At 40.7% G+C, this 10,742-nt stretch overlaps 1 protein-coding gene across 1 annotated transcript in view; it reads left to right on the forward strand.

The window, feature by feature from the left end:
- Positions 1–10,741, forward strand: part of apbb2a (amyloid beta (A4) precursor protein-binding, family B, member 2a) — a 36,981-nt gene extending 26,240 nt beyond the window's left edge. The window contains exons 9-14 of the mRNA XM_072395782.1: positions 1,521–1,635; positions 6,176–6,251; positions 8,259–8,339; positions 8,438–8,553; positions 8,672–8,854; positions 9,043–10,741. Of these exons, the coding sequence (XP_072251883.1) occupies positions 1,521–1,635; positions 6,176–6,251; positions 8,259–8,339; positions 8,438–8,553; positions 8,672–8,854; positions 9,043–9,219 (748 nt within the window). The 3' untranslated portion in view covers positions 9,220–10,741. The remainder of the gene's footprint in view (positions 1–1,520; positions 1,636–6,175; positions 6,252–8,258; positions 8,340–8,437; positions 8,554–8,671; positions 8,855–9,042) is intronic.
- The last annotated feature ends 1 nt before the right edge of the window (position 10,742 follows it).

The raw sequence follows: 10,742 nt of genomic DNA on the forward strand, positions 1-10,742 counted from the left end.
CCAAAGTGTGAAAGTACTCATGTAATGACATATATTAGTGTTCACAGAGGCAGCAAAGATGGCATATATTACAGGTTGTTCGTCCAGGTGGTTGGAATGTGTTTTAATTGCGCTTAGCACTTTTTTATTTTCAGTTGCTGATTGGTTAAGTTTAGGCAAGAGTGCCACATAGTTGGTTTAGGAAAACATTGTATGTTGGTTGTAGTAGAGCAGATCTCTGTCATCTCTGTTACATAAACATCAATAGTTTGAATCGAGGTGAACAATTAAACATTACTGTCCTTTCTCTGGTAAGATTCCAAATTCCAATTTTTTTTCCAAATGCAAATACAGTAAATTAGTTGAGACCCAGCATCATTAATGATTTTGATGCATCATGCTGTTATTATACGTCAATAATATTCCTTAAAAGGCTTAACACAATAGTGTAGGTTTGTCCTTTCAGTATGCTTCAACAGCATTAAACCAGACTGTGCTACAGCTTGAAGTTTTCATATCTAGACTTGACAAAGGATTGATGCACTATCCTGTATTGAACCAGTGGCTTTTTTACAGAATGGAGTAAAGGTGGGAAACCTTCTCCAGCAGAGCAGCTCTTGGTGAGAAGAATGAGAATGAAATGGGTTAAACACTGAGGGAAATAATGCAAGGGAAAATAGTCAAGATGGTCTCAGAAACTACAGATGAAAACAAAATTGAGACCAATCTCAAGAAAATTTGCTGAAGGAAATGTAGAGTAAAAATTGGTAATCATATCTACATACTGCCTCCAAAGCCAATGGCACCCTTTGGGAGATGTCTGAAACCATTTATGAAGTGTTTGATCACAATATCCAACAATTTTCAAAGGTGGCCCCCCAATGAATAATATCTGCAGGCTTTAAGAGGAAAGTTATTATCTTTTTGCAAACAGGAATTTTTCTGTGTGCTAAACTAAAATGGATAAAACCATTCTTTCACATATACAATATGTGGAATGAGATCACATTATAATAGAATAGAAAAATGTTTTATTCAGAATAGATAGTTAGAGTTATAAGACGGAAATTCAATTATTCTGCATACTTTTAACCTTAATGTTTTCTCACTTTCCCCCTATTCACACACACAAGCACTCTTGTTCAAGGTACAATCTGCTATTCTGAAAACCTGACCTTACAAGAGAAACAATGAGCATATAGTTTCTTGGTTTTTCCTCATTTTTCATTACTATGTTATGTTTTTCCACACATTAGTAGGTGAAACATTTTCCTTCCTTATATAGTCATAAATGTTAGAGTGCTGTTGGAAATGTAAAGTACCCTGTGATAGACACTCCCTGAAATTTGAATTTAAATAAGATCACAGGCTGGGAGAGCACCGAGCTGCAGAGGGAAAATAAAGATTCTGGCACACGGCGCCTTTAAGACAGTGTTTTATTTGCCTGCTCTGAAGCTGCACTGAGATAAATACTGAGTTTATGTTTTGTGTGCATTATAAGTTGATGAGTTATCATTCCTGTCTACCATCCATTGCTTTAGGGATTTTGCCTATGTGGCCAGAGACAAAAACACGCGAGTGCTGAAGTGCCACGTGTTCAGATGTGATACCCCTGCTGCAGCCATCGCCACAAGTCTCCACGAAATCTGTTCCAAGGTGGGTGTCATTACTGTTGCTGCCTACTCATCAGTGGGCTTATCTTCTGCTCTGAAACAAACCGAGCCAAGTTGTCTGTCTCTGGCGGTGCAGGTAGCAATAGCTGTTTTTCATTCATGCTGTAACTTGACAAAACTCTTACATGCGTATTATAAAACACATTTTGCCAAAACTGAAAACAAGAAATAAGTTTTCACTTTCAGATTTTAAGGTTTCACTTGAGTGGTAAAAGCCTTGGTGACAGACAGCATGGCATTTCAAAAGCCTTTACAGTGATGTGGAGAGATTCAGGTTAATAAAAAAATCTTTTAGGTGTGTTTGTACGAAGTGACAAGGTTTTAACCCCTGCGGGAATTATGAACAAATGAGTCATCAATCATACCAGCACAGAGCCAGCGCAAAGACAGCCGGCTCAAGTTCGGAAGCAAAAATGTCATTTTTTTGCTTAGAAAATTGACACGAGGCAGTAAAACAACAGTGTAAATACCAATGAAACAGGAGAGAGAAGGTGTTTAAAAGGCACCCACATCAGCAGCATATCTCAGTCATCACTGGACTTTTTAAGTGTTATCAGTAAGTTTATCAAGTATATATGTCCTGCAGTTAATAACTGATTTGCTCTTCCAGACAGCCACTATTGATTACAAACCTCACAGGATGGAGGACTTAGCGTCTTTCTTCCTCCACCCATAGAAAACTCTCAGTGTTACCTTAATCCCATTTAACTGTTTCTGAGAGCTGCTAGGAGTCTTCACCTCAGTTTGACAAAGTTCATTTTCATACGAGCCAGCTGGGATATTTTGGGGTATTTAAGAAAACTTCCTGATGCTCATGTGGAAAGAGCCTGTTCTGAAACATGAGACTTGAGTTTTAATTTCGATTTGGCGATGGTTCAGAATTCTTTCAATTTAAACACATCTCGACACATCAGTGTGAACTTTGAAGGTGACAAGAAACATTACCTCATGTGCTTTTGGTTTGTGAAGAATAGAGAACTTCACCATCAGCCGAAGTCTTTGTTTGAGGTGACATCCAGATGTTGTCTTTGTCTGTTGGCTGGCCCACCACTTTGGTCCACTCTCAGCTGCTACTTGACAGATTGAGATTATATTTTGCATGTGTACAGTAATGTAAAAAAGAAAGTGCATCCTCTTTCATGTCTAAAGTTTTATGAAATGGGATGTTTCTTTAAAAATGAATCTGCTTTATGACAGGTATTATTGATAAACAATGGTTTACAAAGTTGCATCAAAACAAACCACAAGATTCCAGGGACAGTGTCCTTTCCACAGGTGAGACCAAAGTGGAAATGTTTGACACCTTGCAGTCACGGAGTCCTCTGTACACCAAAATAATCTAGTCTGATAGCTAAAACTTGACTGAAACTGGGTCACCCAACAAGACAATGATCCCAAACACAGCCACGAATCTACACCAGAAGGGCTGAAAAAAGCTAGAGTCCAGACCTCAGGCGGATTGAAATGCTGTTATGTGTCGTCATCTGAGTTTGTATTTACCTAAATTACTAAAACTCTTGGTGATCAGCAGACAATTATGTCAGGTTCTGTAAAAATGATAACTGAATCAGGCTTTTCTTTTGTTTTCACATGATTGTATATTCATCTTTCCCAAAGGAGCAGATTTGGTGATTTTCCCACTTTTTCTTTACTTGCCACCATGAGGTTTATATGTTTAGTTTTCAATGAAAGTGCCCTGAGAATTAACCAAAAGCCCTTTCCAAACAGCAGTCACGCTATGTTGTTGGGGAAAAAAAGCCATCCTTGCTAGGCCACACTGTCATTGCATGCTTTCAAACTGCCAGCCAGCGTTGCAGAATCAGCAACAGTGGTTAGAGCACAGTGTCCTGCCATCCCAGCTGTCCCTTACAGGTGAATTGATTTGACTGCTTTAACTCTCAATCCTCAATCCACCTACCATGCAAAATCCCTTTTCACACTTGTAATACATAACATTGATGGCTTCATCAGTCTGTTAGAGCAATGGCTTGCAGTCATTCACTACGGGTCACCTTCTGTTAACATTCCTCACGTTTCACTCAGACATGCAAGTGAAAGTCACTGAAAGATCCACATTGTGTATGATATATTTGCTGTCCGGCAGAACTGGACAATATATAAAGTGTGGTATAATATATTAGTCTTTGCATGGTCAACAACATGTCACATAGCCGTAATAATTCATATTAACAAGACAATTGCACTGTGGTTGTGAGAAACACTGCACTGGTGGATGGAAGCAGCTGAAAATGTCATTTTTCTACAAACAGAACAGAGATCTGCAACAAAGAAACTAAAAGTCCCACTTTAAACGGGCAACATGAAAAAAGCTAAAGAGATCTTTGGAGATTCCCCAGGATTTTCCACATAATTTTCACTTCTCCTTCTGCACCAACACAAGGTTAGACTTTAGGATTTTGAATTAAATGTCTCAGCAGGTATCGGATGGATTCCCCTCTGTTATCAAAGAGAAAGCAGCTCTCATCCTTAGGAACAGATACTGTGCATGCAGGGAAAGTGTCTCAGAGACACAAAGGTGGAACTCACCACATTCCCACTCCAGCTGCTGTACATGATAAGTGATCATTGATACATGCTGCAGCACAAACTGCTGAAATAGAGTTAAAGTGGTCTTCATTTATTAGAGTTGTTCTAAGAACTCTCTTAGCAACCAGCTATTAGCTGCAGTAAGGTTCTGTGGTGGAGCAGCGTCAGACACTGTAACACATTATGATTTCTTTCACAACCTCAACTAAACCCACGTTAAGGCAAAATCAATGCCAACGTATTCCTGCTGACATGTACTTGGCCTCTTTTTCACTGGATTCTTCCCGTATCCACCCTGAAACATTACAGAATCTGGTGATTTCAAACTCTTTGAGAAACTGTCCACACTGGCCCGCAAGGCCAAACCTTTCTGAAATGGCAAGCCCCACACAAGCAAGCAGATCATTTCAAATTCCCTCTGATTTTTTGGCCAAAATCAATGTCAGTGTTAGCTTTCAGGGTTTAGTATAAAAGTCCTACATTTCCCAAAACTGAAGTACAGCATACAGCTGTAATAGGAAATCACTGAGTGCTTTACATTAGTGATTTGTTTTAACTAAAATAAGTCCCCTGTAAGATATTGTGGACTTGATTTATAAACTATTACGACAGGACCAACTAAAAGCCTGTTTTTTCCAGATAGACAGTATGCTGTATATAATAATACATGAAGACCACCGGTGGAACACTGGCATTGGAGAACCTGTAGCCTAGAGACACAGTTTACTTATTTAGTGACACTTTGCTGTTCAAACACACATATGCACACATCCCTCTGTACACAAAGAGAAACTAGTTGTCCTCAGGTCAGCAGTGACCTTGGAAAAAATGAATACTGGAACTACAGATCTTCTCCCTGAGAGGCATGGTGACCCATTTAGAGAAAAAAAAAATGTTCCTAATAATTTCCTTTTAACTCTAACCCCAAACTGAAGGAAAAGTGTGGCTCGCTGCATCTATATCAGTATGTGTACGTGCACGTGCCCATGACTGCTCCTCACACTGCTTATTTCAAACTCAGCGGCAGCTCTTTCTTTACTGCAGGGGAGAAACTTGGTGACCTGAGTTTTGCAGCTGTGCAGCACATTGAACAAGCGTCCATTGTGTGTGTGTGAGGGCATGTGTCGCCTTGCATGTTCCCCTGTGAGCAGAGTTGCAGACTCACCATAGACTTTGATTAATGACACCCACAATTAATCAAGTGTCTGTGGCAAGAACAGAGTGCTCAGGCCTGATGCAAGAGCCGTGCAGAATATTCAGCTCTCTTTAAGGAGTGTTTATACTGCAGCACCAGAGCTGAGGGAAAGAAAGCAGAGAGAAAGTGGCATAGCCTCTTCTTTTATTTATCTATTCATTTTTTTTTTTTTGCTAGGACAGAAGAGGTAATGTTTCATATTTTATGGACAACATGATAAAGACTGTCCTTGCCATAAAAATGAGTCCATGGGTCATTTGTTCATGCAGGCAATAACTACCTGAAATTATTTTTGTGTCGGTGATGCCAAAATGATGAAAGTGATGCAGTCCAAAGAACTGCACAGAAACTCTGAGCAGAAATTATAATAATTTTTCAGTTGTTTCTATCACTTACTTTCCCTTCAATGGCAGGGAAACCGCAGAATATGTGTTATAAAATGTACCTGAACAGTCTAGTCCCTCATGCTTCCATTCAGAATGATGTTTGCGACGATGTGCTCATGAGTCAGATTTCCCTGCAGCTGCGGGGGTGACAGTTTAGTGGGTATGAAAACATTTATATTTAGTTGTTTTGATTGGTGGATTGGCGACTCCTGGGTGTACCCCGCCTCTCACTCGATGACATCCATGACACTGAATGGGCCGAAGTTTTGTTTTCAACTAAACTTTTTCTCGTCTTCTCCCCATTCATGTTCTGGTCACTTTCTTTTATGTTTCTTCTCTGTTTTCCACCACTTTACTCTGTTTTATTTTGTTCCTCACCCCGTGCATTTACTCAGATTATGGCTGAAAGAAAAAGTGCCAAGGCCGCAGCTGGCAGCTCCTCCCAGAACGGCTCTGACGTACCCCTACAAGGTACACACACACACACTCACACGTACACACACATGCACAGTCGCATGTCCATCACCTCAGAGGACATGACAATGACATTTAGTTCCTGGAGATATACCGTATGTTCACCATTTTTTGTCTCTCAAACAGGAAAGGTTTCCTCACTGTGATAGCTAAAATGGATTTTGTCCCCACAACATGACTTATACAACATATTTCTCTGAATCTTGTTCCTCTGTTGTTCCTTGTAAGGACTGGATTTGTCAGCCATGTGGTATCTCCCCTGTTGTGGTCCCTTGTGTCCCATTACAGAATTCTTCCACATCTGAAAGCACTTTTATGTTTTTAAAAGATGATCGTACTACCGCAGGAGCAGACACGAACCAATATTAATAGAAAAGATAGCAGTGGTCGGTTCAATTACATTCAGATAATGCTGATTCCAGAACAACTGCTAGCTCAATAATCACACAGTAATTTCATTACAGCGCTAATTCTTTTCACTGTTATCCCTGTTTGCTAATTCCCACTGCTTGTTTTTGTCAGTTCCAAGTAATTATTGGAAAAAAGGTCCAGCACCATTCATACTTAGCTATAGCCTCTTCTGCCGTACGTATCTGCTGAGTGAAGTGGAAAGCAGCACAGGGTATCAGAATATAAAAGAACCACATCAGCTCCTCTCTTACGGAGACAGTCACCTCATTGCAACCTAATTAGGGTTTCTGTGAGGCAACGGGTGGCGTTCCACAGCCCTCATCCCAACCCCAGGATCAAAGAACTTGTACTGAAAGATCCCTTGCATCTTTTAAGACTGTAACTTGCTTGAACTCATAGGATTGACATAAATAGAAAAGAAAAAACGTTGCAGTAGACAGACCAGTCCATTACCTCTAAAGGTTGGTTAGAGTTGGTTTTACAGTGAACGGGAAACAGTTACGACTGAATTACTGCAGATTTGGATCCTACGTTGGGACACACTTGAGGAGATTAGCCTGATTTGGGGAGAACGCCAGCACTGAGATAATGGCCTTGATGTTTTTCATTTCATCTGGGATGCCTGAGCTCTGCTTTAGAATTGAATCAATGTTGGAAAAACATTGATTCTCAATATACATGTATGTGAAGTTGTGAGTTAAGGTGAGTCCTAATCATACCTGAGTACTCAGCTTTCTGAGTGTAATATCACAGTTGGATGTGGTGATGGGTGCGAGGAAGCTCACCTTTGACAATGTCAAACTACACCAATGTGGTCATATGATATAAAAAAAGGCAAAAAAATATTAAACTTTCAATCCAAGAGGCAGCAAAACGCTGCTTTTCAGTCTGCCTTTTTGTTATTCTGAAGCATTTGTGTGCTGAAATTTAAATGATTCTCGGCAAACATGCCACAACTCCAACACAAAGACTGCAGTTGTCTCCTGTAATCTATTCTAGTGAGAAATAGAGCAGCTTGCCTGTAGCTGATGTCAACATTTTGAGTGGGGTTGTGTGTCTTTTTCAGCATTGTGTTGGTTTTGTATCATTTCGTCTCTGAGCGCACTCAGATTGACAACAGTACACTATGATTAACTCATTTTGGCGTTTTAAAATTTGCCTTTCCAGAAACCATCCTGAGCTTGTAAAGCTAATTGTCTATCGTGTCAATAGTGAGTTCCTGGGGGTTGCAAGATGTTAACATCTGTGCTATTTGGGATGCAGGTGTTAGCTTTGATCATTTCATTGTGTAATGCAGTGTTCTCTACCTACAGCCTGTAGTGTAAACTGGCACAGCAGGCTTTCCGCTCAGAAATCATCCAGCCCTCTGTTTTTTTTCCATGCCCTAATCATGTCTGCAGCAGCACAGAATATTAAAATATTCACCAGTGTTTGTTTATTTTTCTGCTTTAAGCCAATTATCATGTGTGGACTATTATTTATAAAGGTTGTGTTAGATGTTGTCCTCTGCTAAGAATTTCCTGTGGGTGATTTGTGTGTGTGTGTGTGTGTGTGTGTGTTCTTATGTGGGTTTTATTTTTTTCATTTCTGCAGAGTTTCCCATGCCAAAGACCGAATTGGTGCAGAAGTTTCATGTGCTGTATCTGGGTATGACATCTGTGTCTCGCCCTATAGGTAAAATTGAGCTTAAAACTGTGTCCACACAAGACCTTCTTCTGCATGCTGTAGTAGATTCCTCTGTCCACTTTCAGACTCCCCTGTTCTGTCCCTAGGTATGGACATCATAAATGGGGCCATAGAAAACCTCCTGTCGTCCACAGGAAAAGAAGACTGGACTCCTGTCATACTGAGTATTGCTGACACCACCATGGCTGTCATCAAAGAAAAGGCATGGACATTTGTTTCTATCCTGGAGACTAACAAATAATCAAAATATATGAATATGCTCATCAGAAAGATAGAAAAGCTTATTAGAGCTCTAATTTTCCTCTTTGATGGCTGTGCAGGAGGAGGACGAGGAGGTGCTGGTGGAGTGCCGTGTCCGTTTCTTGTCCTTCATGGGCGTGGGGCGGGATGTGCATACATTTGCCTTCATTATGGATACTGGGAATCAGCATTTCCAGTGCCATGTGTTCTGGTGCGACCCAAATGCAGGCTGTGTCTCTGAGGCTGTGCAGGCAGCTTGTGTGGTAAGGATGGATTTTGATACGTTCTTACAGAGCTGTGCTAGATGTAGCTTTCATCATACCTTTCATCATACAAGGAACCAAAGAGGGAGGGGGGAAATGTGAAGCACATGCCCTCAGCTCAACTCAACTATTCAGCTATTAGGATGCTCCGATACTTACTCACATAACCTTGTCCTCTTCTTCCTCAGCTCCGATACCAGAAGTGTCTGGTAGCACGGCCACCCTCACAGCGTGCCAGCTCCTCTTCCTCTCCCTCTGCAGACTCGGTGACCAGACGGGTGACCACCAGCGTGAAACGCAGCGTCCAGTCTCTCATAGACACTCTGAAAACCAAGAAACAGCCGTCAGAACTGCCCCAGCAATGACCATCACCACTGAACACTGCACCCCACCCCAGCCTGGAAGCCACCCACACAATCGCCACAACAACACCTAATCAGTACCAGCCATGGTTACCGATGATGTACATACAACATAACAAACATCACTGCAAAAACTGGAAAGAGGAGGAACTGGTAGATATGCCTGATATTCAAAGAAGATGAAAACTCACCTGTTTGGTGTGAAGGAATGACCTGGTGTCACTGGTAGAACTTTGACCTTTGAACACTGCTTTGTTCAACTGAAACCCACTTCCTGTTTGTGGATTTCGCCGCTAGATGGATTACTTGATCACACACTCTGCTGACAGGATTATCCAGAAGAAAAAAATGTCACATTTCTGTTCACAGACTGGTCATGGAGCAACTCACGGTTTACTAATTTTTTTCTGTCCATCTCTGTTTCTTTCTGAACTCGTGGACTGGATGAGCTACAGTAGCCTTCCAGGACAAAAAAAAAAAAGAAAAAAAAGGTGTTGTCTCGCTGTCGTGAGGATTAAACATCATCCAAGATCAAACAGAGAGGACATGTCATCAGCCTGCAGCTGTCCACCAAATGGCATAAAAATGTTTTAATGCCTTCAATGTACGACAAATTAGAAAGACTACATTTCCTTTCACGATGAATGAAGTGACTGTAACAATAACATGTATGTCAATGATTGTACGTGGAAAGAAATAAGGGCACAAAACTTGTAGATAAAGTATGAGGGAGAGGTGAGATGATGGCCACAGATAAATGGGTTTGATTTTGCATGTTTTTGTTTGATGGGGATATGTTTAATGTTGGTGAGTTAAGGATCTTGATAAGAAGACTGATGAACACACAAAAAAAAAATGTATTGATGCTCTGAGCGTAACTCATCGTCTTTTGTCCTCGACTGGATTTACACTGGCACAAGAAAATCCGATCCTTTTCCCAACGGGGACACTGCCCCACATACAATAATACAATTACGGATTGTAAGTCAGTTTTTACGTTGACTTCTTAAAAGAACGGGTTGAGCAGCAAAAGAAAGTGAATTACTTTTTAATGTATTTTGAGGCTTAAGATTGTACTTTTTTTTTTTTCTATGTGGAAAACCTGATTTTAAAAGCTCGAGAATGTTAAACTGCTTGTGTTGAAACTAAACAAATTCCTCAGGAATTCTTATGCACATACCCAAGATTTATGCAGATGCAAGAAATTCCACATCCAGGTTTTTGACTTTGGCAGATGTGAAGCATTTGCGGCCATATGCACAACATGACACAAAAATTGTTCGCCGAGCCGAGACGGTGCGGGAAAGATCAAGTGTGGCCTACACTAAGGAATAATTGTACTGTTCCCATCCTCAGAAAAATCCAGCCAGTGTACTCCCATTCACAATCCGAACGCACACACACGAATACACACATGTAGCAGTAAAAGAAAAAAGAGAAAGAAATGTCTTCTGTCAAACTTTCTACAATGCTCCTATGGCTCGGGGCCACCACCTGCACTCAATGTGAACTCTGTGAAAGCAGTC

This window comes from Leuresthes tenuis, unplaced genomic scaffold (assembly GCF_036924035.1).
Source record: "Leuresthes tenuis unplaced genomic scaffold, fLeuTen1.0.hap1 SCAF_11, whole genome shotgun sequence".
NCBI classification, from domain to species: Eukaryota; Metazoa; Chordata; class Actinopteri; order Atheriniformes; family Atherinopsidae; genus Leuresthes; species Leuresthes tenuis.